At 38.2% G+C, this 27,134-nt stretch overlaps 3 protein-coding genes across 5 annotated transcripts; 2 read left to right on the plus strand and 1 right to left on the minus strand.

The window, feature by feature from the left end:
• The first annotated feature begins 601 nt into the window (after positions 1-601).
• LOC122057792 (serine/threonine-protein phosphatase PP1-like) lies at positions 602-5,343 on the plus strand. 3 transcript variants are annotated; one of them, XM_042620061.1, is made up of 5 exons: positions 602-1,129; positions 1,206-1,513; positions 3,555-4,114; positions 4,384-4,617; positions 4,721-5,343. In XM_042620061.1, the coding sequence occupies exons 2-5, from the start codon at positions 1,321-1,323 to the stop codon at positions 4,754-4,756; spliced, it is 1,023 nt and encodes a 340-aa protein (XP_042475995.1). In that variant the 5' UTR covers positions 602-1,129; positions 1,206-1,320; the 3' UTR covers positions 4,757-5,343. The 3 variants fall into 3 exon arrangements, with proteins under 3 accessions (XP_042475995.1, XP_042475996.1, XP_042475998.1); XM_042620062.1 differs by having other exon boundaries at positions 1,277-1,513; XM_042620064.1 differs by having other exon boundaries at positions 1,280-1,513.
• A 3,087-nt stretch (positions 5,344-8,430) lies between these two features.
• On the plus strand, positions 8,431-20,810 carry LOC122057793 (U1 small nuclear ribonucleoprotein A). Its single transcript, XM_042620065.1, has 5 exons — positions 8,431-8,620; positions 8,845-9,017; positions 9,283-9,376; positions 18,693-18,787; positions 20,279-20,810. Exons 1-5 carry the CDS (start codon positions 8,536-8,538, stop codon positions 20,570-20,572), a joined length of 741 nt encoding a protein of 246 aa, XP_042475999.1. The 5' UTR covers positions 8,431-8,535; the 3' UTR covers positions 20,573-20,810.
• Positions 20,811-22,605: 1,795 nt separating this feature from the next.
• On the minus strand, positions 22,606-26,897 carry LOC122057392. The gene is made up of 4 exons (XM_042619470.1): positions 26,674-26,897; positions 25,222-25,580; positions 24,577-24,911; positions 22,606-23,002 (listed from the first exon to the last, which is right to left on the minus strand). The coding sequence occupies exons 1-4, from the start codon at positions 26,729-26,731 to the stop codon at positions 22,888-22,890; spliced, it is 867 nt and encodes a 288-aa protein (XP_042475404.1). The 5' UTR covers positions 26,732-26,897; the 3' UTR covers positions 22,606-22,887.
• Between the last annotated feature and the right edge of the window lie 237 nt (positions 26,898-27,134).

Here is a 27,134-nt window from a genome sequence, read left to right on the forward strand (position 1 = left end):
AGGGAGGTGGCTGCTCATGCTAAGGTTATAGTCACGGTTATTTCCACAAGAATTAATTGTTGTTGATACTAACATGGATCAATTGTATCAAGTTGTATAAATCCATCTCCCCCAAATTCCTCATATATTATCACTTTTGAGAGTTGAGGCATTGATTCCTTTTGACTCCAAATAAATAATAAGTCATTGAATGCAATATCAAACACAGTCTAAAACTCTATATAAATGGAAAGAAGGTTTCCTCAGCCAAATAGATATCGCCACTAGAATTGAACGCCGATATCAATATGAACCCATTGTATCAAGTTGTATCAATCCGATTCAGGCTGTTAGAGCTACTTCCGGAAATTGGAATAATCAATAAATATCAATCGTATTTCGGAATAGTCGATACTTGAAACACTATGCTGATCGATACAATGACCGGTATGGTTGTAACTTGTAACAGCTGATCTTACCGACACCATTGATATACCGATACGTAAAATCCATGCCTCACGTGGCTACTGTAAATGGAATTTCTCTCGGGAAATTTTTTTTGGATAAAATAAAGGGATAAGAAAAGTAAAATAAAGGGAAAAAATCTCTGTAAAATCTTTTCAAAAAACGCGGCTTTGCAGATTTCATTCGCACACGTACCTTAAACCTGGTCATGAGACTCTCGAGTCCGCCTCCCCAGGATGATCAAGAACTAGAAAGCTTCAAGGCATGAATCTTGCCTGAAAATCTATTACTCTACAAGGCCGGCAAGAATCGAGAGAGAGAGAGAGAGAGAGAGAGAGAATTGAAGGTTTCAAGTTTCAAGTTTCAACCACCGCTGCTCAGTCTTTGGAGGCTTTAAAGGCAGAGGCAATGCCCAGGTTCCCACCTCTGAATTCTGATTGAGAGAGGATAAGTGAAAGATTAGATTAGATTCCATTTCCACCACCGCCACCGCCGCCACCGCCACCGCCACCGCCACCGCCACCGCGAGAAGAGCAGGAGAGACGTGAAGATTGGAAGCATAATTTTATAATATTATTCAAAGTCGCGCATTTCGGCGTCATGGAAAATGACAGAGAGAAGGATGGATTAGCTCGTCTAGGTCTACAGGAGACCCGCGATCGTACGTAACATTGATTGAACAACGGTAGGAATTAATTCCCGAACAAACATCCATTTTTTCTGGAATTTGTTCCTTCATTTATCATTGACCTTTTTTGAAGCCCTCTCTCTGTACTTCTTCCTCATCAATCATCTCTATCTGTTGACGATAATTAACACAATCACTTCTAAGAAGAGGAAATCTGGTGGTTTCGTTTTCGACCTCCTTGATTTGTAATGATGATGACGATTGAGGGTGTGATGGACACGACGATTTTGGACGATATCATTCGGAGGCTTCTTGAGGGTAAAGGGGGAAAACAGGTTCAATTATCTGAGAGTGAGATCCGGCAGATCTGCGTCAACGCCAGACATGTCTTTCTTTCCCAGCCCACTCTCCTTCATCTCCACGCTCCCATCAAAATTTGTGGTTCGTCTTCCTTCTTCTTTTTATTATTGTTATCTCTGATAATTGATTTCTGCTATTTGATTTTGGATTCATGAATAATTTTCTTTAGAAGAAGACCAAGTGAAGAGAAGTAACACCCCCCCCCCTTCTATTTTTAGTGGTTCCTTAGTCTGTGATATTTTAATGAACGGAGAAATTGTCTTAGGCAGCGATGAGTATGTTCTCTCTGAACGAAGAAATGAACTGGATTGTCACCCATTACTCGGCTGTCCAGTATGTACATATGATATGTATTGTAGACCTAAGGTATTATGCCCTAGTAGGGGAGGGGGATGTTATTGGCGAATTTTCGAGGTGCACTGTTGCCATTTGTTCTTTGGAGAACTTTAACTTCATCTAGTAGAGATCTTGAATTTTTCAGAAAAAAAAAAAGAAAAAGAGATCTTGAATCACTACCGGCACACATTTCATTCTTCTAGTTCTGCATTTTTATATGTAGGGACAACAGCAGTTGAATGGCTAGCACTAAATTTGGATGTCGGTCTAATGACCTAGTTTTTGGGTTATTGAATCAGATGGATTTTGTCAAACAAAGAAGAATGTGTTTGTCTTAACATATGATGGCTGGGTTGGTTCTAAATTGATGATCAGGGCATTGATTATGAACTGAAGATGGGGTATTTCTTTGACACCTCATTCAATGTTGTGGGCCAAATGGGATGGGTTTTAACTTGATCTAATGCCTTAAATGGTTCTCCACCATGTAAACTTTTCATAGAAATCGTTTACATTGTTCAATCATTCTGTGATGAATGTTTTTCGAAATTTTCATTGTTACATGGGAGATGCCTGGAGTGGATTCTCTTCATTTGATATTGCCCTGTTTTCTGCTAATTAAGTTTCATTATGGTATCTCTTGCAGTTTCCTATTTTAGTTTTCTCCTCCACTCTCACTCTCTCTATCCTAATGAATCTGAAGATTACTTTCTACATTTAATCTTCCCCTCATCGTTTCTTCTTGCGATCCATCCTTGTCTAAAGGATAAAGAATCAATTCCAAGACTTGAGCTTTGTTCAGCATGGTGGAGGGGGCAAAAATTCAAGTCCTAATCAAATATAGTTATGAATTTCAGGAATGGAAAAGAGGGTTCAGGTGGTGGACAGGGGGAAATGTGGAAGTTTTGGACTTCAAATGTCTTTCATTTGATGGTTCCGACTGGAGTACTGAAAAGATTCCAAATTTCAGGCGTTATTGGCAAGACTTAAAAACATTCCATCAGGTCCATTGTTTATAAAATGAAGCCCCTTGAAGTCTTGAAAGAAGATATTTTCTCATCCCCGTCAGTACCGGAAATTCGGCTTGTCTAATTAGCTGACTAGCTAATCGTTTGAATATCTCTGCCTGTGTTTTGTCGTGTTGCCGATGTTTGTGAAGACAACTAGTGATTGTAGTGGGGTTCGTTCATTTTATTGTGCTTTTCTTGTTTTTTCTTGATAAAGACTGAAGATGTGCATCATGCCTCTACATGATGTGAGAAGATACTAGAAGACTGAAAAGTACTGCATAACTGGAAAAAAATCATAGAGGAATGGGGCATTGCTGTTTCATCCCCCTCCACGGCCCAAAAAAATGTCATTTTCTCCTTTTAGGTTCAAAAATCTGGGATAGAAATAAATCTCCCGAGGCTGAAGCCAAATTTCTTAACTGAAAAATTATGTATCAACCTAAAATACTACACAAAACTGTTGTGCCATTATTCCTTGGATAGTTTGATATGTTTTTTAATATTGTATTGAATTGCTCATGACAAACCTACATTATTTGACATGCATGGCTAACAGCAACCAGGAATCTACAACAACCAATCAATTGTGTACCTCCCCCACCCCCACACCCCCCAAAAAAAAGTTAAATCATGATTTTTGGCAGAGCAGATGCAAACATGGAGATGTAGAGGATATGCCTAACAGCAGCCACAATAGTTAATGCTCGTAGAATGCTAGATATGCACAAAGATGAGTGGTGTTCTTGATCTCTCTAATATTTTGGACTTCTTTACAGGTGATGTACATGGGCAGTACCAAGATCTTTTGAGATTGTTTGATTATGGTGGTTTCCCTCCCACTGCAAATTACCTTTTTCTTGGGGATTATGTTGATCGTGGCAAACAAAGCTTAGAGACTATATGCTTGCTTCTAGCCTACAAAGTGAGGTATCCTAACAATATCTTCCTTCTGAGGGGGAACCATGAAGATGCAAAAATTAATAGAATCTATGGTTTCTATGACGAGTGTAAAAGAAGGTTTAATGTCCGGCTGTGGAAGATTTTCATCGACTGCTTTAATTGTTTGCCTTTGGCCGCACTCGTTGATGAAAAGATACTTTGCATGCATGGTGGACTCTCTCCAGATTTGGATAATGTGAATCAAATAAATGACCTTGCAAGGCCTACTGAAATTCCAGATAACGGTCTACTTTGCGATTTGCTATGGTCTGATCCTGATTCCCAAATTGAGGGGTGGGCTGAGAGTGATCGAGGTGTGTCATGTACGTTTGGAGCTGATAGGGTTACTGAATTTTTGGAGAGGAATGATCTTGATCTCATATGTCGGGGCCACCAGGTTAGCGCACATCAACTCATCTTTTTAAATGGATGTGATAATATTATCTTGTAGTCATGCTTATTTTTTCATGGATCTTCTAGAAATTATAAACTTAATTCTGAGTCCCATTGCCCATCAGGAAACATATAGGGCACATATGGGGTTGTGGGCATCATTTTTAAAAAGGGACTGACTCCCCTTTTCATTTGGTTAATATTAACAATTTTAAAATTAATCTGCAGCCTTTTCAATTGGTTCATATAAACATTTTTAAAATTAATCTGCAGGTAGTGGAGGATGGGTACGAGTTTTTTGCGAAACGTAGATTAGTCACAATATTTTCAGCTCCAAACTATGGTGGGGAATTCGATAACGCAGGTGCTCTATTAAGTGTTGATGAAGCTCTTATGTGTTCTTTTGAAATTTTGAAACCTGTGGAAAACAAACCAGTTGAAACCAAACAAGTTGAACACAAACCAACTGAAGGCAGTTCTAATACATCAGGGTTGACTCTTAAGAAGGTATAATTTGATATCTTCCCTATGTGATTGATCAACATTTCCTATGTTGTGAGCTAAAGTGAAAGGGCTTTGTTCTCTTATATTGATTTGCATATTTTGACAGGTTCTCCTATCCACGGGCTCTTCTGGCTTTCGTTGAGCAGCTCATCAAAATCATAAAGGTTTGATATGTGACATATCTAGTGGCGTCCACTGATTTGGTTGTATTCAACAGATGCGTCTCGGGAGCTTGGTTTTGCTGTAGTTTGAAGTCTTTGGTTTTTTGATGGTTGGTATTAGTTTGGACAAACCTTGCTACCCAATCAGCATTAATCAAAAGCTCTCATGAAATCAAAGCTTGTTGATAATTCAAGCTTGCGTGAGAGTAATATCCGATCTGTAGATTAACTGGGCAAAATATCCTCTGTACAGGAACAGAGAGGGGTGTCACATTTGTGAAAATTTTGTTTCACAAGGTCTTTCTTCAATCAATGATCCGACATTGTATGTTGATAGCAGCTTGTACCGATGTGGAGAGAGAGTTGACTAAAGTTTGTTCATAAATTCATAATCCATGATGTGTGTTTCGTGTAAGGTGCCAGAAAATTTAATAGATGGATTGGTGGGTGTGGTTAAAAAGTAATACTTTCATCCTAAATATTTTGTGGTAAAGATGCTCTGGATATCATGGTGGATGGGTCCCTTTTGTTGCAAATTTTAAGCCATGGTATATGAACTATTGTTTTATTTTTTGGTGTGAATATTTTTGTGGAGAACTAAGGAGGCAGAAACTGCCCATTCCCACTTTTAGAGCAAGGGCCGCCTCTCTGTGTTAAGGGGAAATGTTTGTCCCAGGAACGTTTACAGCCTATTTGGCGACCTAGCATCTACGGTCTGGCACTGGTCTAAAGGTTTGGTGATGTTGCTTCTCTTGGACAGCTTCAGGAATTGATGAGTGGCATGGATGGATTACGCAAAGTGGGTCTATGTTAATAAGAATGGCTTTGAATGGAGTTGATTGGAGATAAAGATCCATGTAGCCGATCAAAACCTTGAATCGGGATCTGGATTGGTCGACTGGAATGCGTGAGATAACAAGTATAGTTATCAATAGAGTTGATTGGAACCATTTTCACCGAAAAAGATTGGAACCATTCATGGTAAGCAATTAGTAAAACAGAAATGTACAGCATCTTGGAAGGATTAAACTTGGTCTCAAAAACATGATGAAATATCAGCGAAGTATGGTTCATGGAAAAAGAGCCACTTCAACTTATTTCGTACCCATCTGGCGTCCCGTGGCTGTAGTGATATTTTTGGAGATTTATGCAAATTACAAAAATATTTTTTTTTCTCCACGGATTGGTCAGTCAAAGGCTAAACATTTCAAGCGCACCCGTGCTTTGATTGCTCTGTACACAAAAACATTGCTTCAACTTCTGATGTAAATAATTATATGGGAAAATTACAAGATCACCCACTTTTAGGTTTCATTTTGCAAAATTAATCAACTTGTGTTTCAGTTAACAAAAATACACAATATTAGGTTTGATTTTACAAAATTAACCAAAACATTGTTCCTCCTTCATTTATGCACTTTTTTGACCTTTTTACCCCTCCACCTTCCTTTTTTCGATCACCATGTCCACCGTTGCAATCCTCCTGCCCCACCAGCCCCCATCTCCACTGATCATCTCTGCAATCATCGCCGATCTGAACTACAAATCTCATGACTTGAAGCCCCTCAAAAACCTCCCCCAGCAACCTCTCTACCGCACTCTTCCTCCATCAAAAACCCTTTTGGCAATAAAAACCAGCAATGAAGAATGCACTTAGAGGGCTACAAATACACCGAATCCTGGCACCGTTGAGGCTAGCATTGCTACAACCAATAACAGAAGGGCTCGTGGCCGTTGCCTCCAACCCCCTCTTTCTTCCTCCACTTGGACAAGAACAAAAAAAAAAGAACTGAAAAAAAATAAATAAATAACGAGTTTGAGGGCCTGAAAGAGACAAAAGAGAATGGATTTGAAGGCTCTCATAAACCAACGTGTGATCTAGGGTTTTTGAGGTACCTAATTTTAATGTCTTCTCCGTTTTAACCATGGGTAGTTTTAGTAGATCAATCTATAGATGATTGTTTTTCTTCCTTCGCCATTATTGATCTCTTGAGATGCACAATGAGGACAAATATATAATTTTCTTCATGTTTGTTTCTCTCCTAAATAAGATACGAGATCATGAACTTGCAGCCCAAAAATTGTAAAGGAGATGGAGATGAGGCATACTTCTTGCGGAGGCTGATATTTTGAAGCAAAGGAAAATGGCTTGACATATTTTCTTCCTCATCATAGGACTCGTCCTTGAACTACTGAAAATTAGCCTCGAACTCGTCGTCTACTTCGGCAATCTCCAATTGCAAGGATGTGCTAGCCACGGGTTCTCATAGGTGTGGCAACACAGAGGAGGGTTGTTACAGTAAGCGGTGTGGGGGAGTTGGGAGCAGGGGAGCATGTGGGCCAAGGTTATAGGGGAAGGGAGAGAGAGGGTTGGTGATGAAGATGGTGGTGGTGGTGGTGATGTTAGTGGCGGTGCGGTAGCGGCAATAGTAGTGATATGTGGAAGACGAGGGGTAGGGTATACAAGGCTGGTAGAGGGAATTAAGGGCAAAATTGTCTAAGTATGTAAGAAAATGAAGGGAAATCACTATTTTGGCTAGTTTTGTAAACCTAAACTTGATTTTGTATATTTTTGTTATGTGAAACATAAGTTGGGTAATTTTGTAAAACGAAACCTAAAAGTGGGTAATGATGTAATTTTCCCTAATTATATTCCCTTTTAAGAAAATATTTTTCTTTTTCCATTAAAAAAAAAAAAAAAGAATTGATTAGAGACTAAGATTTGGTAACGGGATCTAGATCAAATCAGTCCCAACCAATTCTAATCTGATCCAGATTGAAATATCTTGGCCAGGAATGAGTCAGTATCAGCCCAAAGTTAACCTAACCCTAGATTTTGGAGTGGGATGAGGCTGAGTTGAATTAAATCTATTCATAATAACCAGTTTTGAGGGATCAACATGAGGGATCCATGGTTGTGCATGGCCTCCATTGTTGACGTGGTCTTATAATAGGGTCTTCTCTCACCATGGCCAAACACCATGAATCGAGATTTGGGTCAGGATCAGCTAGAGTTGGTGGAGATTTAATCCTAGAAAAATACCCCTTAAACCATAGTGTTCGTCGGCTCGACTAATCTTGACATGGATTGCTTGGATCATCCAATCGGTTGGATTTTTCAAACACTCCTCTACTAATAGTGACGATTAGAGATGTAAATGGACTGAATACGAATTAGATGTGATTATATACCTCTGAACGAATATGTATGTGAATCGAATTTGAATTTTCAACAATTCATTTACATCCCTGACTTGTGTAAACCATACATTTTCTCCTCCCAATGCATAATTACTCTTAACCCATTTCTCAATTGTCTTAGCTCTTTCCCTCATTCATTAGAACCTATCAAAACTAATTTTTTTTAATTATAATTGATTATCTATTTAAATCAAATAAATAATTATTTTTTAGATTATCAGAGTTAGGATCTATATACCCCGAATATAGATCAAAGGTTTCTCATTAATAAGGGGTCTTAAAGAAATTTTGTAATCCAACTTTGTCTCGCCATTTCATTAGGATTCCAATCCAACCCCAAAATAGAATAAAACAATAGGATTCCAATCCAACGTTGAAAACCTAAAAGCCGGTCGAGTCCAGTAATTCCTATGATCTCCCCCTGCGCAGCGCAGGGCTACTGTACTGTGCTTTCTTCTTTCTTTCTAATTACTCTCTCTCTCTCTCTCTCTCTCTCTCTCTCTTACTCACCCGTTTTGTGCCGTTGGGCGCAAAAAGTAGTGTGTTTGTGTGCAAGTATATGCTTGCAGAGATGAGCACAGCCGAGGTTCCTCCGAATATGACCATATACATCAACAATCTCAACGAGAAAATCAAACTTGAAGGTATAAAACCCATCATTTCTCTCTCTATCTCTCTTCCTGTTTCTATAAATTCATCTTCAGTTTCTCTTATCCCTGCTAGGTTTTGTTAGTTTTCTGTTTCTGAAGCTTTATTACGTTTGGGCAAGCAATAATAGGACTTTCTCCTTAAACCCATTGATTTCTGCGTTTGACTGGTTTGGGATTTTATTGTGTTTATCTGATTCTAACGAATTGTTCTAATCCAGAGCTGAAGAAGTCTCTATTCGCGGTTTTCTCACAGTTCGGCAAGATCTTGGAGGTTTTAGCATTCAAGACTTTGAAACATAAAGGCCAAGCTTGGGTTGTCTTTGAAGAGGTTTCCTCGGCCACCAATGCTCTCCGGCAAATGCAGGGTTTTCCGTTCTATGACAAGCCAATGGTACGCCGTTACTTCACTTCTTTTGCTAGTTTGTTGGTTAGGTGCTTCTTTGATAGTGGGAATATCTGGTGTCTATAGAAGCTTTGGTATTTGTTTCACCTGATGAACTGTAGCCATTTTAAGCTAATAGGAATAGATTTTGTAAGTTTACAAATTTGACTCCTAATTATCTATACATGGAGATTTATTGTGCTTGTCTAGCAGAGATGTTGTGTATAGCTCCTAACCACTATATTATGTGATGAATTATATTTTGTAAATCTAGAGGATACAATATGCAAAGACAAAATCAGATGTGATATCAAAGGCTGATGGTACTTTTGTTCCAAGGGAAAGGCGAAAGAGGCATGATGATAGAGGTATGGTATTTCCCTTTTGGTTGTTATTTTCCCTTTTGATTCGTTATACTTTCTTCTTTCTAATGCTGATTTTTGTATGCTAAAATAGATTTTTTGTTGTTTTTATTAACTTTGTTAGACCATAGTTAGAAGTGGTGGTGGTCTTGTTGTTTAATCCTCTTTTCGGGGTTTGGATAAATAAGGAAACTTGGGGTCTGGCAGAAAAGTTCAAAGTAATAAAAGGGAGTAGGATGAGAGGAGAGAAGAATAAGAAGAAGGCAAGAGAGTGCCTGGAATGCTGGGGGGAGAGAATCGATTTCTCTCCTCTATGTATATTTGCTTGCTTATAACATATGAAATTACATAAATATCCCCACACTAAGAGAATCTAGGGAGGTAAAAGGAAAAAAATACAAGATAATAGCAAAGTATCTTGAATACCCTCATTGCATGAACTCTTACACTTCCTCTCAAGCTGGAGAATAAAGGTAATATATGCCCAGCTTACTCAATAGGGTATTGAACTAGTGAAAGATGATCTCTTTGGTGAATATATCAGCTAATTAGTCGCATGTCTTCACAAAAGGAGTGTAGATGTAGCCAGAGCCAATTTTCTTCCACATACTTAATGGGTCATAGCTCTAAATTTTTCCTTTGTACTTGACATAGCCACAACATAATGTTTTTTGATTCTCTATATAACCAGATTACCACCACCAAATGTGCACTATCCTGATGCAGACCTTCTGTCGAAAACAAATCCTCTTCAATCAGCATTAGTGTAGCCTTCAATCCTCAAATGTTTGTGTCTAGTGTATAATAGCCCTTTTCCTAGGGTAGACTTAAAGTACTTGAGGATGTGATGCACAACATCCAAATGCCCACTCTTTGGAGCGTGCATAAATTGACTCATTACCCCAGCAACATAAGTGAATTCCGGGTGAGTCAAAGAGAGATAAATCAACTTCCCCACTAATCTCTACTACTTCTTTGCATCAATTAGGATGGTTCACAGTCTTCACTTAACTTATGATTTTGGTCAATGGGTGAGTTTTCTGGTTTACAACCCAAGGTTCCTGTTTCTTTCAATGAATCCAACACAAACTTTATTTGGCAGATATTTATTCCCTTCTATGACCTTGACACTTCAATTCCCAAGAAATATCTCAAGGGTCCTAGGTCCTTGATCTCAAAATGTTGAGCTAGTAAGACTTCAGTCTTTTTATCTCTTCCCAACCATTTTCAGTCACCACAATGTTATTGACATAGAAAATTAGAGTGGTGATGGTACCATTACCTTGCCAGGTAAATAGAGTATGAACAGTTTGACTATAGTGTATCCATTATTCATAATAACTTGTCTAAACCACTCAAACCAAGCCCTTGGGGACTGTTTGAGGCCATATACAACTTTCTTAAGAAGACACAGTTTCCCTTCAATTGAAGGAAACTTGAAGCCTAATGGGGTTTGCATATATGCTTCCTCTTCCAATTCATCATGGAAGAATGCATTCTTCACATCTAGTTGATACAATGGTCAATCTCTATTGGCTACCAATGAGAAGAGGACTTTTGTCAAACTGTGTTTAGCCATAGGGGCAAATGTCCTTTGATAGTCAATTCCGTACATCTGACGATATCCTTTAGCTATCTATCTAGCCTTATATCTTTTAATAGTGCTATCTGATCTGTACTTAATTGAATAGACCTATCTATATCCAACCGGAACTCTCCCCTTTGGAAGATCAACAAGCTTCCAAGTACAGTTCTTCTCAAGGGCCAACATTTCGTCACTTATAGCTTCCTTCTGCTATAGGTCAACCATGGCCTTAGTGACATTCTTGGGAATAGGAATTGAGGAAAGAGCAACTGAGAAAACATCACACGTAGAAAAGATAGCATCATAAGAAACAAAATTGTCTATGGGATTAGTACAAGCTGTCATTCCCCTTCAAACAACAATGGGAAGATCAAACTCAGAAGGGAGGGAAGGAGTATTACCTAGCTCAGAAAGGTGAAGCTTAGGATGAAGATCCAAAGAGGATTCTTGGCAGGTTTTCATTTCCTTTATTTTCTGAACAAGTAATGCCTCCTTGACAATCTTCCCATGTAGTTTCCTTTTTATTACCACCTCCCCCCATCTCCCACCCCTCTGAATGGTTTTATGCATCAACAACATCCCCTTTGTGTTTCCCCACATCAAGCAAAAATAAAGGAATAGGCAAAGGTTGAAGGGGGGAATGACAACACTCTCTTCACTTCCACTACTCTCCTCCTGAAGAGGTTATAGATGAGGAATAAAGGCACAGATTCAAAGGAGGTGACATCTTTGGAGAGAAGCTACTCCCTAGAGAATGGATGGTAGCACTTATAGCCTTTCGTAGAAGGGGCATTAATGCATGAGTAGATTACAGGTAACTAACTCTGTAGTTTATAACCCCAAACAATACAAATAGGAGCAAGAAACAAAGAAATAATACCGTCAAATAAACCCCCAAGGATACAATACCCATATAGGAGCAAAACCAGTTCAAAACCCAACCCGATAGGAGAGAGAAAGACCTTCTATAGAGTTGGAGAGAGAAAGGTGCGGCCAAGTCTGTGGGAGTCCGATTGAGCTGCACTTTTGGGTGTAGATAGTCTCTAGGGAGGGTACAAAAACCCTCAAATATGAAGGGCTTTTGACGGCTGGTTATGGAGTTATGCGCTTTCTTGATTTTCAGACCTAGGAGAGAGAATTTGAAGAATTCTGTAGGAACAACAACTTGTCTTCTTCAGATAACCTTTAAGAGGGGATCGATTGATCTTCTTAGAATATAGAACCAGTCCTCCAAAGGATCTGCAGATCAGATCTCAAACTTGGGCAACAATGAGGGTCGATTGGCTTCAAGAACAACTCTTTGACTGGCTGATTCTGATTTTGTATGCTTTAACAGGTCTGAACTTCTAATAACAATAAACAGAAAATAAAAATAGAAAAAGAAGAATCGATGGAGGGTTGAGAATGGTGAAAGAGAATAAAGGAATTGTTATCTCACCCCTCAGGTTTTGGGTATCGCATTCCTCAAAGGTTTAGGCATCTCACCTCTCAATAACAGCTTTTAGCTAAAGCGTAATCACTCCATAGTTCATTCATTCCAATCTGAAATTATAAGTACATAGGCTCCTCTATTTATAGAGGGCAGAATAGCAATCAAACTACTACTAGGAGCTAGTTTCCCAATAGGACTAGACACTCCTTCTACAACTAGGAGCTAGTTTCCCAATAGGACTAGATACTCCTACTACAACTAGGAATTCAAAATAGGACTAGGACTTGACTTTATGACTTCAACATGGAGTAGGACTAACTAACTAAAAGGACTTTACAACCGAGCAATGGCCTAATGGGCCTTTATTGAATTAAATAGCAACTAACTAAACTAATGAATTAAATCCCGTTTTTCTACCTTCTCGTATTTTAGGCCTATTAAAGTGACTCATTTCAAAGAAAACCCATGGGATCAAAGGCCCAATACATATATAACACAACCCAAGGCTTTTTGCAATAAAATAAGCCCAAGTGACTTATGTACATCAGGCATAACCAAGGAAAATGCATTTAAAGGCCTTAGGGATCAAGTTTAGTCCGATTAGACTTATTAACATGCACATAGCATACACCCAAATACTTTAGGAGGAATAGAGAAGATGTAAATACGGGGAGACAATTTTTAAAGGAGATTTGAATCCAAGGATACTAGAAAGCATATGATTCATCAAGAAGACAACATTAAGGAGTGAATTAGACCAAATTGTCTTAGGGACATCCATACCAAACAATAGACTCCTAGTGACTTCCAATAAATTACGATTTTTCACTTAGTTACCATATTTTGTAGGGGTGTGTCAACACAAGCATGCTGATAGATAATGCCATTATTGGTAGAAAAGTTTTGGAGCTCACCATACATACTCTCCCCCTTTATAAATGTGAATGATTTTGAGTCTAGTATCAAATTGAGTGCAAATCATCTTTTAAATTTTTTTTTAAAAGCATCTTAAACATCATTTTTGTGTTTCAACAAAAAATCCACGTGATGTGGGAGCAATCATCAACAAATGAGACGAAATAGCGATTACCAAATAAAGAAGTGGTGGGAGCAGGTCCCTAAATATCAGAGTGCACAATATGAAAGGGAACAATAGACTGATAATCATGGTAAGGATAAGAAGAACGACAGTGTTTAGCAAACAAACATGATTAAGATTGAAATTCATGGGAAATGGAAATAGAAGAAAACAAGTGTGGCGATTGTTTTTTCATTACGCCAAAAGAGGGTTGGCCTAAACGTTTTTGCCAAAGCATCACAAAATCAGCAGTGTTGTCACTACACCCACACACATATGACTGAGCTTTCATAAAAATGTAGGTCTTCTTTTTCCTTCTTTTGTAAAAAAGTAACACCTCCTTGTCAACCTTCTCAATGCTAGGTTCCTTTTCATTACCAGCTCCCCCCAAATGGTTTAATATGCCAGCAACATCCACCCCCTTGTGTTCCACCACGTCAATTAGAAATGGAGGAATAGGCAAAGGTTGGAAGGGAGGACAACAGCAGCCTCTTCACTTCCACTACTCTCCCACTTTGGAGAGAAGTTGCCTCTTGGAGGATGGATGGAGGCACTTATAACCTTTCGTAGAAGGGGCATAACCAAGGAAAATGCATTTTAGGGCCTAAGGATCAAGTTTATTCCGCGTAAACTTCTTAATATGCACATAATACACACACATCCAAATACTTTGGGAGGAAGAAAGAAGACAGAAACACAAGTGGGCAGAATTTCTAAAGGATATCTGAAACCAAGGATACTAGAAGACATGCGATTCATCAAGAAGAGTAGTAAGGAGAGCATCAGACCAAAAAGTCTTAGGGACATACATACCAAACAGTAAAATCCTAGTGACTTCCAACAAACGTGGTCCCACCCATCCTGAGGAGAGAAAGAGAGCTAGCATTCCAGGGCTGGCAGTATCCCTGTTTTGGCTTCCTTGCTCATAAATCACACTCTATAGCTTCACATCTTCAAATCTTCATCAATATACCTTCTAGTCGATAGGAGAACAACTCAAAGATGCCTTTTTACATGTTGCAGCCTCTATTTCAGCCCTCTACTTTTCTAGGGTTCAGAAAAAAAAAGAGGCACAATGGAGATACAAGCTGCTGGTTGACTCTCAAACCAGCTTTGATACCAAGTTCAAAGTAATAAAAGAGAGTAGGATAAGAGAAAAAGAAGAAGAGAGAAAAGAGTGTGAGTGGAAAGCTTGGGGGAGAGAAATCGATTCTCCCCTATAGTGACTTACATGCTGATAACATATGGAATTACATCAATACCCCCATACTAATAGAAGAGAACCTATGGAGGTTAAAGTTAAAAATACAAGATAATAGCGAAGTAATACCCTGAATACCCTTATTACATGAACTCTAACAAGAAATTGGTGGATTCCTTCTATAATTCCTCAATGTGCTTGAATTTATTGATATATCGAATGATACTATGCTAGCTTCCTTTCCATTTGATTACCTGACCATTTGTTGATTTTTCTAGTATGATTTCAATGTGTGTTACTTGCAATGATTAGTGAAAGGAAGAGAGGATCTTGTGGAAGATTTTCCTCATGGAATCGGAACTCGGTGATAAGTGTAGACGTCTCTTCAGTGAATTGGGGACTAATCTGTACCAGTGAAATTTAGAAGAAAAATTTAGAGGGTGGGTATGAAACCTGCTATGTATGAAATCAAGGAAAATTTAGGGGATGGGAACAACATCAGCTATGTGGAGCAATTTTGTAAGAATGCCCATTGGGTTATGAGACCAACGATGTGGAACTAAGTCTTGATCAGTCATGAAACACCAAGAATAGATGTATCTGAGATGTGAGATGTGAGATGTGTATATTTCGTAGAAAAAACTTGTATTGGCAGGGATCAGCAGTGGGGACCGGATTGCATTAGTAAGTCCAATGTATGTGACCAATGTGTAGTGCTTGAAAGACTGGAGAAAATTTAGGCTATGCTTAGTTGGCGAGAAAAGAGAAAAGAAAAAATTTGAAAAAGAAGAGACAGAAACAGACTCATTGGTGTCATCATTACTTTTTCTTATTGTGTTTCTATTCTTTTCTATCCAGTTATTGCCAACCAAACATACCCTTCTTTAAATTGGCAATTGGGTTTTTATTTTGGAGGTATTGAAAATCTTTGCTGAAGTGGCAACAGGCTATTGAAAGGTTGACTTTAAGTTCTCTATCTGGCGTGAAATTCAACTTTTGTTTAATGCTCTAGTCTAGTTTTTGGTTGAACTTGGCTTAGGCTTCTCTTTGTTTTGTTTCTATCTTGTTTCCTGTAAAGTTTGAATAAGAATATGTGATGTAGGGAGGGTGCCTAGGCAACTAGGTTTCCTACGGGGGTCAATCCACTAGAGTAAGGAATACTCAATAGGTCTTGAATTGGGTTGGGTTCAAAGTTGCTCAGTAAAGTACAGATTTAACATGCAAGATAATAGACTAATTAACAGGGCAGCTTTGGTCAATAATAATCTAAGCATGAAAAACACTTAAACTACCCAAGCGTCAAATGGGGGTATGGGGAAGGGAACATGGCAGCAAATATGTGTTAGGTTTAGCACACATCAATCAAGACACTAAGCATAATAAGCAACCCGCGCAGTTCTCTGAAATCAGTCAACTAATAAGGTAAAACAGCAGGGATTAATTTCAGGTTTAAGCAGAAAATAGATGGTTTGAAAACATAGATTAATTTCAGATTTCAGTGGGGGAGATAATGGGGATAATAGGCAGTCAATGGATGTGGAACAGGGGGGGTTTTACTTACCTTCTTGCTGTCCCGATCTGAGAAGAAATAGAGAAGCCGAAGTCCTCCAAAACAGAGGTGCAGTCCACCTTATTTGACGAGGAAAAAGGTCCAGCTTGATGATGTAGTGCTCAGCAGCAGCCCAGCTTGATGATGAGGAACTCAGCAGCAGCCCACTGTAGACAATGGCTGCAATAGTGCAGCAACAACAGAGGAAACAGAAACAACAAAAGAGAGAGATGAAAGTCGAGATAAGAGAGAGGACGAGAGTGAGAAAAGAGAGAGAGACCGAGAATGAGAGGAGATCGTGAGAGGGAGAGAGGGACGCTGGCTTTGCCTTTTTTTTTTTCAACAACTTTCATTAATCTCATTGTGGCCAATGGCCTTACATATGGCCAATGGCCTTACATAAATAATAGGATAATTACTAAAAAGAAAAGGCTAATCTAGGAACATAATCTCAGAAATAAAGAAGTTTTATAAAAAAAACAAATAGGAGTGTTATTTAGTTTACTACTTAACTCAATGACCTAAATAAACCAAATTGTAGGAAATAAAACTACTAACATATCAGATTTGGTGGGGGCCACACAATCTTGGCAAAGAAAGGAAGGAGAGGACTCGATCCAGCGCTGGGAAGGCTGGATCAAGCCTTCCTTTTTTTTCTTTTCTTTTTTTCTTCTTTCTTCTTCTTCTAATCCTCCAACCACAAAGAAGGTTAGGTCTTCATCTTCTTTCGGCTGTACGTCTTGATGTCCCCATCAATATGAGAGTGAAAAGTCCTGGAATTGTTAAGAAACATATTTGTTGGCTTCCTTTGTGGAGGGTTGAACCTTGCTTTTATAGTTTTAGTTTGGAAAAAAGGGTGGGGCCATTGATCTTGGGAAAATTGACCAGTTAGCCTTTTGTCTGCATGCACAAAAACATTCGAGGATGCTTTCCAATAGCTTAAACACAGTTATATTGTTTGAACAAGGAGGCTTTGTGATGTAAAAATCTTTGATTGAGTTTTCACTGCTAATGAGAATTTTGACCTCTGATCGAAGGCACTCTGGTTTTAGTTCCCTAAATTGATATTAAAGGTGTAAAATCAAATTTATGGACCCTTCCTCCTGTTTGATGGGGGAGGATGGGTGCAGAATCTGGTGTTATAAGTGAAATCTTATGGGATTCCCATCAAGCCATTTGGCCTATGGTTTGCCTGCTGCTCTGTTTAGTAATTTGAGGGGCCTCATTGGTGTGATCCCTCTTGCCTTTTTTTCTTCATCATCATGATAGATGCTAACAGACTGACACTTAAATCTTTTCTTGGGGGCTGAACAGACTGACACTATATTTATAATACTAACTTTTGATTCAAACCTGATTGTTTCAAGAATAAATATAAGAAACAAATAAAAAATAGAAAGAAAACCTCCTCCTACCGAAGAGAAGTCCCAATTAACTCAAACAACTTAAACAGCTTAGGAAACCCCTTCCAGCCGCATGCTGCTTATGGAAGAATCCCTAACTGACCAAACTCTTAAAGACAGAAACCAAACAGAGAGAAAAAAACTCCTCCAGTCTTTATTTGACTTGGAGTGTCCTAATGTATCTTAACAAGTTAATTAATACAACAGAAAACTAACCCAAAAGGCTGGACTTATAATGTCGTAACCAGCCCCACCATTACATTACAATAAATAAATAGAGAAATAAACTCCTGGACTCGAACTGAGGATAAGGTTCCTGAAAATCAGGAAACCTGGAACCACAAGCTGTAAAACTTTTCCAAACTGGTCCCCATGAGTCCTGGTTTCCAGGATTAACCTTCCTTGAACCGCGGGGTTGATTGTAGACCTGAAACTGAACCAGAAATTTGTTCAATGGTTAACAAGACCAACTGCAGGAGCTTTTCTGCATTACATAGTCTTCCATATTCTCAAAACCCAAGATCCTAAATGTTAATGGCCTTTTTTTTTTCTTTGTATGGGTTAACAGAATTGAAATTCCTCGAATTGGCTAAACTGTAGAGTAGTGAGATATGCAAGAGAAACACAAATAAGATTTCCCCTATAGAATCACAACCCTGTATGATAGAAAAACAAAATAAAAATGAATGCTAGTGGCCTTGTTATTTCTTGGATTGTTACAAATTGTAACTTTGAACTTATTTTTTATTATATATTTATTGCTACAAACTGCAATGATAATTTCCTCATACTTAGATTTATGCATCCAAACCTAAATCTTCATCCAAATCATCTCCAAATTCAATTGATTCACTTTCTGTACCACCTTTAGCATGATTTTCTAGGAACATACTTACGTTTTGCTAAGTTACCAGTAGGATTCCTGTCTAAAGATATCTAGAAGTTTTGTTATCTTTGAGTCTGAAATCTTTTTTCATGTTAGCATTGTAATATTTTGTGCTTATAACAATGCATCCTTTTAGCAATTACATTTTTCATTTTTTTTTCCCTGAAGATTTGTGTCCTTTAATGCAGCTGAGAGAAAGAAAAAAGAACAGCATCATGATGCTAATCAAGCAGGGATGGGTTTAAATTCTGCTTATGCCGGTGCCTTTGGTGCAACACCTCCTGTAAGCATGCTCTATCTTTTAGATACAGGATCTACCTATGCATACACCTACATTTTATTACTTGTTACATGATTGACCCATTCGATCATTCCATCAAAGGTAAAGGTAAATTTATTATGTATCCATATTGGGCAATATTGAGACAAAATATTCTTCAATTGAGTTATAGCTGAGATGAGGAAGTTGGGATGGATGCATGGTTATAGTGGAAGGATAGAATAAAGAATGAGTGGATTCAAGGGGGAACTTAGGATTAACTCCTTAGAGTGAAAGTTGATTAGTGGATCTAGCCTTGTGCCATGAAAAAAAATGAATGCATCACATTATGAGTGTCATGGTGAAAGTAGAAGGGCAAGGGGAAGCCGGGAAATGAAGCATTGAATTGGTTAGGAAAGATGTGACTGCCTAGGCAATGAAATTTATGGACCAAAATACCGTGACATGGTGGAACAGGATTTGTGTCGCGGACCCAACATGTTCAGATAGGCTTGGTTGAGAGAAGTGGAACTGTCAATTACTGCTTGTGTATACTTATTCAAAATTGTTAATTGTTTCTCGGACAAAAAAGCTCCATTGAACATTCCAACAACTGCTTCAGTATGACAGGAGGATGGTTTTGGGAAATATTTGTTGGAGGACAGTTAATCCTTCACAGTATATATTAATCTGGAGCTGGGTAGTTCTCCCAACCTTCTCCATTTTTGACATGAAATGCAGTAGGCATGTTATCTATAGGACCTCCTCCATGATTGTGACTTTGATTCTTGACATGGATGTCAATGGGATCCTTGACCTTTTATCACTTTTTGTATCCTCCGAAGATCCAGTGGTCTCTGGAATTAGGTAACAAATAGCTCTAGCTTCCCTAGCCCCTAACTACAACAACTTCCCATATTTCAAGTGTATAAAGTGGTGATATTTTCAGTGCTTCACATTTTTCATTTTGGTCGCAGGCCTTTATCTTTTTACTTGTTTTTCTTTTCTTTCTTCATATTCTCAATTCTCTGATTCAAAATTGGAAAATATGGCTGCACCAAATGAGGGCGGCTAGGAGGGGTCCTAAGAGAATCTCCTGCCAGATCTTGCTGTGGTCAAGCATCTTGCCCTCCTATGTTAACCCCCCCCCCTCCCTATAACTGTTGAGTGACCCTAAGTGATCCTAAGGATGTTTGTTTAATGATACATATATGCCTTAAAGGAGCCAACTACACTCGGGGGCTGTGAACATCTCTAGATACAATAAAATTTTCTTGTATTATTTTTTATGTTGATAATTTCAATCCTTAGTACACTTGAAACACTCCAGATTATATAGGTTGCACTTTATCAAAACAAAAAGAAGTATTGAGATGAAAATGTACTGTTCCTTTTAGTAATTTAAGCTTATGAACCCCCTCTTATTTGCCTGTAAGTTAATTATACAAGTTGTGGATAATCTATTCCATTAAAATGGTGCTGTGACATTCATTCTTTTCTTATTGAATGGTGCAGCTTTCACAATTACCATACATGGGAGGGGCAAAGTCTGTTCTTCCAGAGGCACCTGCTCCACCGAATAACATTTTGTTTGTTCAAAATCTCCCTGCTGATACGACTCCCATGATGCTGCAAATGCTGTTCTGCCAGTACCCCGGGTTTAAGGAGGTTAGAATGGTAGAAGCAAAGCCAGGAATTGCTTTTGTTGAGTATGGAGATGAGATGCAATCAACAGTTGCAATGCAAGGTCTACAGGGTTTTAAGATAACCCAACAGAATCCAATGCTCATTACCTACGCAAAGAAATAGACACAGGGCTTGCCTTGGGAGATGTCTGGCCTTTTGCTAGTCCTATTTGAGAACAAGGCTGCATTCAGAGTTTCACCAACCAGGATACAGACTGCTCTAAACTATTAGTCTTAAGGGAGATTATATATGTTTCCTTTTTTAGAATTTTATTTTTGGTTACTTTTTTAAATGAAACTTGATTGGAAAATGTCCATGTAGCATGTATTATTGTTAGTCACTCTTGATCTCTTTTTCCTCATGCCTCACCTGTGATGAGCACAGCTTACCTGACCATCTTAATGATCAGAATAGGTATCTAAGGGTATTTTCTATGGTCTTTTTGTTTTTTGGTAACAATGCTTGCGTACCCAATATACTAGCATAAATACCCTTGGATGCTTTCTTCAACCGTCTGATACACAGCCGGTTAGCTGATGACCACTACATCTATACTAGGGGTTTTGCTAGAGGGGTTCCTCTATGGCATGTGACTTCCTATTAGCACAGAAGCTCACTTGAGAAATTAGAAAATGGAAGAAAAACAGAAAATTGCATAGGTGTGATCTTTAAAATTCCAGTAAGAGTTGTTTCATTTATGGAAATTACATTACGTTTCGTTGTGGTACATGATATCATTTTCTTTATATTTTTAAGGAGAGGGATCTCCGCTTATATTGATATCTTAAGAACTTGTATATTTAATTGGGGGGGGGGGGGCTCCTCTATTACGCAATAAAGGCTGCAGTTCATATAAGCACCTCGAGGCGCATGTTTAGGTGTTGGGTTTCGTGCTGAGGCGCTCCTCTCCGAGGCGTTGGATCTGAGCAGCCACCTCTATCGCGTAATAGAGCTGAATGAAGGGTGGGGGGAAGAGAGATTGTGAGAGAAGTATAAAATGATAACCCTTACTTCTTCTTACCATATACATGGGAAAATCTTGAAACCGAAGTTGGTGGAAATGTGGTATTGTTTCTCTCTTTGGGTGTCTTTTCAGTTATTAAGCTCGCTTGACCATTTGCCAGATCATTTCTTTTTCATTAAAACAAAATATGTTATTTATATTTCACAATCATCTTCGCTCTTTTGACAACTTTACTAAAACTTTAAATCAGAGTTTGATCAACTTTCTTTGCTTATTTTGGACTAAACTTTGGCCCTTAAGATGCATATTGGTTCTCTATAACATGGACAAACCCATGTATTGACCAATAGCAAATAGTGAAGTGTCATACTTCACTATACATAGTAACACTTAGAAGGAATTTTTTTTTTTTTTTTAAATGAAAATATTATAACTTTATTTTTTTTACCTTTTTTTCTTTTTAGAACTCATTTTTTCATAATATCATTTCACATGTATAATTGAAAAAAATTGAAAAACATACAAAACAAAGAGTCAAAGACAACCCTTTAGTTACTTTCAAATTGTCTTGAAAACCTTATTCTTGTCCTCTTGAATATGTAGAATTTGACATCTTACCGATTTTGTACATTTCCTCATCCAATATACAAAACAAACATCCCTTGTTTTGTCTAAATCTTTCTGCTGTATATACTAGAAAATTTGTATAAACCAACTCATTTTTGTCTCACAACGGTTCTATATTATATCTCTTATTATACCATTACTCGTTATTTATTATACCATTACTCGTTATCCACCTGGCCTGCGTCACCAAATCCACTGCCTTAATATTTTGGTCCTTGGATGACTTTTATTTTGGGAGAAGAAAGCAACTACAGTATTTTCTAAGCCCCAAAACAATCACTTAAATCAGGCCAAATAGGGATGCCAAAGCTGAGATTCAATTAGCACAGCCCACTTCATGTCTTTCAATAAAAAGACTCTGTGCATGCGTATATACAAGTATTCAACCAGACCTCTATGGTAAAACTTAATTTGTCAATCTAGACCTGTAAATTGTATTTAATTTTTTGACCTTGTACCAGTAAAATATACTCCTTAAGAAAAAGTACATCACCTAGTAATAGACTTCCATAATTATTCTACCAAATAATTTTGGCACTAATTGTCAAGGAATGACAAAAGTATCTGAGAAAATCTGATTCAATTTTTTTTTTTGATAAAAAACAACTCCATACTTGTCATAAATCACATAGTTGAAAGGGAACATAAATGTGTATAAGAACGTTGCCTTACGACGTAATTTGTGTCACAGACATCTTCCTGAGCCAACACTGAAAAATTAAGCTAAGACACTGTAAACAAACAACCACCTAGCAAATAATGAAAGATTCTACAATTAACCAATAAATATAAAAAGGAAAATGAGTTAGAAAACACTAAGACACAAAAAAGATATTTAGCATCTGCTTCACTTCCTCTTCCCTCGACTAGTCGGAGACTGCTGGCTCATCTTAGCTTCAAGTTTCTTCGCAGTGCGCAGAATGGCTTCTTGCTTTTGGCGTTTGATGTGGCTTTTCCTTTTGCTGCGCAGACAAGCATAGGGATATAAGGAAAAATAAACCAGATCTAAATTAAACATGGTACAGATTAAGCTTCATCCTTAGGTTCTTTGAAGAAATAATGGAACTTTTCTGCTCAGATTTGGTAAGAATCCAATGATTTTAAGTTACAGATATAGATGTATACACACACAGAGAAAAATTATGCAAGCATCATCTCTATGACTCGAACAAAATGTGAAGACAAAGGCAGTAGTATTTTGACAAAACAAACTTCAAACCCTCTAGACATACATTATCATCTCTTATTAGTCAGTTAATGTAACAAATTTACCCCCCCCCCAAAAAAAAATGTAACAAACTATTATATAAAGTGAAACTTTCCAGGTGGCAAATAAAGCATCTGATTTAGGAAAATGTTATATAATGAACAACTTAAACAATTTGTAACTAGGCAACAACTTTATGACTCCAACAAGTGAGAAACCAGGTGTAGAACCGTGTCGTCATGGGATTTGCTCAGATAACTATGATTCTGATGATTCTCGTCAACTCAAAAAACATTTAGTATCACTCTTAAGACAATTTATGGCTTTGCCAGCATCTTTCAAATCATATTTATCTATAACTCAAACATCCATTCAGTTACGTCACAATGAAAATATCAGCAAAAATTTAAAGAGCTAGACTCCATGGCTAATCTTTATGGTTTACTTTTGATTATCCATTGAATTAGCTCTGCATCGCCTCCAAACTTTTATAATTGAAAACTATTTATCCATCACTTGTTGATCGAAGTGAAAATTTAGTAATAGGCTAAAAAAATCGGTTGGTTGGATGTGCCATCTATAGATTCTTGCTAGGAAGCACACCTAGCTGTGCCACATGGCAGGTAGGATAGGCTTGAAATTTGGATGGACAGGTAGACCCCAAGGTTCCTTGCTACACGCCAAATTTCAGCAGGACCAAAGTTAAATCCAGGACTATGGAGAGGGTGCATGGACCACCAAGAGGGAGAACACATGGTATGCCCACATATGGGAAAGAACATAATTAAATTATAATCTTGAAATTTGACTTGTGCCTAACACAGACGATTTCCTAGATATCCAATTGTCGGAATTGCCACATCATCCTTCCACATGGCACAATGAGGAGTGGACGGGCCTCTGTCCAGGAATCAAGCAGTTGTTTGATTCATAATTCGTAATTGCAGAAGTTTAGGCCTCTCAATCAAAAAGGATCATGACAACAACGAAAAGATTAAGAAGTATATAAATAGCATAAGTCATGGAATGTAGTCATGATTAGAGTGAAACTATCTCTCTCCCAGGGGGTTCAGATCAAAGATCAGATGATGTAAGAAGATTTAATTTAATCAAAGGATTCCAATATAAATCCTAATGTTATAATGTCAGCCCAAGACAATCATATGACCGCCATACATTAGTAAGAGTCTGAAGGTGACAGTTGTGATATTTAGTGAGAAAACTTAGGGGAACCACATAAAAAGAAAGAAAAAAGAAAAGAAAGAGCTATGCAAACTATACAATTCCAAATAACTCACTGGCGTATACAGGGGTGAACAAGAGACTCACCTCACAAACAAAAGTCCTGCTGTGAGCACCATCCCTCCAACTGCCCATGATACCCTTTCACTAAATGGCATTTCCCTCACCCACTGCTGAAAATCTTCAAAAACACCTGCATTCTCAGCTTTGTGATATACCCCAGATTGCGAAGACTTCAATGAATCTGCAATGGAATCTAAACTGGCTTTCCCACCATAGCAGGATGGTTCTTCAGCACCCTGGTACCCTTCCTCAGACAATTTAACAGCAAAACCTGCAAGTTGGCAGAGCTCCGTACTGTTAGAGGCCCACTCAGAAGCTCTACCACAAACAAAGTCACTTAATCCGCACGGGGACAGAACCTGACAACACAATAAAATCATGAAATCAGAATAATAAATGTGCCAAGCATCTAAGAAATATAGAAATACAGAACTACATTGACGAGTGGTAAGATCCCATGACACCCTAATTGATAATGGTACTTGTTAGGCAAACCAAGGACTTGGAATCCATCACTTGATGGGTCCTGTGTCAGATATCTCCATGACATGAATCAACTCGTCCAGATAACTGGAATAATCCATCCTAGGACTTCATTCTCCAACCTATTCACAGTTAAAAAAAATTCTCATGGAGCCTCCTACTAACTTGTGGCATGAGCCCACTTACTTGGGTCATTGGATCCATAGAGAAGTAAGCATTTGAGCAAGCCTGGAAGACCCTATCACAAAAAGAAGCACACACAAGAGGAGGTCCAGGCTGAACACCAACATGTGGATCACAGATGGAGCATTCCAAAAGTTCCCATAATTGTAAGCACTCTTGGCTGGCTTCCCCTGCGGAAGCCAACCTTCTTATGGTTACCAGAGCTGGATGCGTCTGGGATACATCACAGCACGTGTTTCTTCGGAACACCCTGCAAAGAGTCAAATCTTTGGGACCTCTATTTACTTTTCTAGGAGGTTTCCCTTCAGATGAGAATGGAGGAAAGCGGCCACCAGGGGAAATGCACACTCCATTAGGTTTACCTGCATTTCAGAAAATTCAAAGAAATGTTTTATGTTAAAGCTGACACAACAAAATTTGGCAAAATGTTAATAGAGAATACTTAAAGAATGGTAATAGAGGATCCATCCAAGCATCAAATTGTAATAAAAATCAAGACTTGCAATTTCAAACAGGTATTCCAACTCAATTTATCAAGTGCAACAGCCAGAAAGTTTCTTGATGTCTAGGTCCACTACATGCACATATCAACAAATGCATTATCAGGCTTCATTAACTTGAAGAGTTCCCAAATTAGGGCAATAGTGTTCCCACATTTCTAATAGAAGTTCCCTGAGAGTTTGACAATTTATAAGCAGAGCCAGAAGCATTTTTGGAATGTGGAATGCCAATAATATTTGCAGTATCATGTGGGGGCATTAAAACCACTCCTCCTAAGGAAAGAGCGATAGTGATCTTCAATAGTTAGAGTAACAAAATAACCTTGAATAACCTATCAAGTTGAGAAAGTGGATGATGATAGTAAAATCAACTGCAGTGCCACTGACAAACTTTTATGTTTTTTCTAAGAGAGTTAGGTTAGACCAACGCTACAGAAGAGCTTATGCTGCACCCCCCCTAAAAACGCTTTTTCTGGGAAAAGGTTTCAGGATCACTGGTTGTAATTTACCCAATCCAACGCAACAAAGCCTAATACCAACGACGAACAACCAGGGTGTTTGGTACATGGATCCTGATCATCCATCCAACTCTTACCACCCCACAAAAAAATTCAAATCTAATAATCTTAATTGCCCATGAAGTGCTAAACGGTTAATTTAGAATGGAACAATTTCTGTTTTATTCTTCTAGAGCTCAAGGTTAGATTTTTGAGCTTACAAAAATCCAATAACTCTAAAACCCAATACACCCACAAATATTTCATTAAGAAATCATTGAATCCGAATAAAACAAAAACATGGTTTTTGCAAGTGATTAACAAAATAAAAAACAGAAGCTTCAACAGTAAGATTCACAGTACAGATACTCTTTTGCTGTATGTAAGAGCCCTAAACCAGACACTCAGAGAGAGAGAGAGAGAGAGAGAGAGAGAGAGAGAGAGAGAGAGGTTCCTACCTGAAGAAGAAGAAATTAGGAAGACGAAGAGAAGCAGAGACAGAACTGCAGAATCCATTGTATCATTATCGCGCGCGCGACGCCATCTAAAACAATGGAAGTTCTCTTTGAGATTTACAAATTGACGAGACAGTTTTGCGAACTGCACAGGACTCTTCAACGGTTTGAACGTTCACTTCTTCCAGCCAGTCCTGCGGTCCTGGCCTATTCTGATCCGGGTCGGATCAAATCAGAATTGGCTTGGATTGGTCTAGAATCTGTGTTGGCTTCGGAGTTGGTATATTTCAGGCTTCTACGGTTTTAATAGTATACAATCAGTTCCAGTTAAAAAAAAAATAAATAAATAAAAATTGATCCAAATATTTAATAGGCCTTTCGTTATAAGCTTGTGGTTGATTTACAGTGGTATATCAAGTTAACAGTTGGCACTTATTTTAATTAATTATGTCTCATCAATCTTT

This window comes from Macadamia integrifolia, chromosome 12 (genome assembly GCF_013358625.1).
Source record: "Macadamia integrifolia cultivar HAES 741 chromosome 12, SCU_Mint_v3, whole genome shotgun sequence".
In the NCBI taxonomy this organism is placed as follows: domain Eukaryota; kingdom Viridiplantae; phylum Streptophyta; class Magnoliopsida; order Proteales; family Proteaceae; genus Macadamia; species Macadamia integrifolia.

What these genes read in the sequence shown, in the direction of transcription:
- LOC122057392 (XM_042619470.1), bottom strand. Translation starts at nt 26,731, where the DNA reads ATGGATTCTGCAGTTCTGTCTCTGCTTCTCTTCGTCTTCCTAATTTCT. An exon ending in CCTAATTTCTTCTTCTTCAG is followed by an intron (nt 25,581 to 26,673) that starts GTAGGAACCTCT and finishes TCTGAAATGCAG; the next exon opens with GTAAACCTAATGGAGTGTGC. An exon ending in CTATGGATCCAATGACCCAA is followed by an intron (nt 24,912 to 25,221) that starts GTAAGTGGGCTC and finishes TTGTGTTGTCAG; the next exon opens with GTTCTGTCCCCGTGCGGATT.
- LOC122057792 (XM_042620061.1), top strand. Translation starts at nt 1,321, where the DNA reads ATGATGATGACGATTGAGGGTGTGATGGACACGACGATTTTGGACGAT. An exon ending in TCATATGTCGGGGCCACCAG is followed by an intron (nt 4,115 to 4,383) that starts GTTAGCGCACAT and finishes ATTAATCTGCAG; the next exon opens with GTAGTGGAGGATGGGTACGA. An exon ending in CAGGGTTGACTCTTAAGAAG is followed by an intron (nt 4,618 to 4,720) that starts GTATAATTTGAT and finishes ATATTTTGACAG; the next exon opens with GTTCTCCTATCCACGGGCTC.
- LOC122057793 (XM_042620065.1), top strand. Translation starts at nt 8,536, where the DNA reads ATGCTTGCAGAGATGAGCACAGCCGAGGTTCCTCCGAATATGACCATA. An exon ending in CGAGAAAATCAAACTTGAAG is followed by an intron (nt 8,621 to 8,844) that starts GTATAAAACCCA and finishes GTTCTAATCCAG; the next exon opens with AGCTGAAGAAGTCTCTATTC. An exon ending in CGTTCTATGACAAGCCAATG is followed by an intron (nt 9,018 to 9,282) that starts GTACGCCGTTAC and finishes TTGTAAATCTAG; the next exon opens with AGGATACAATATGCAAAGAC.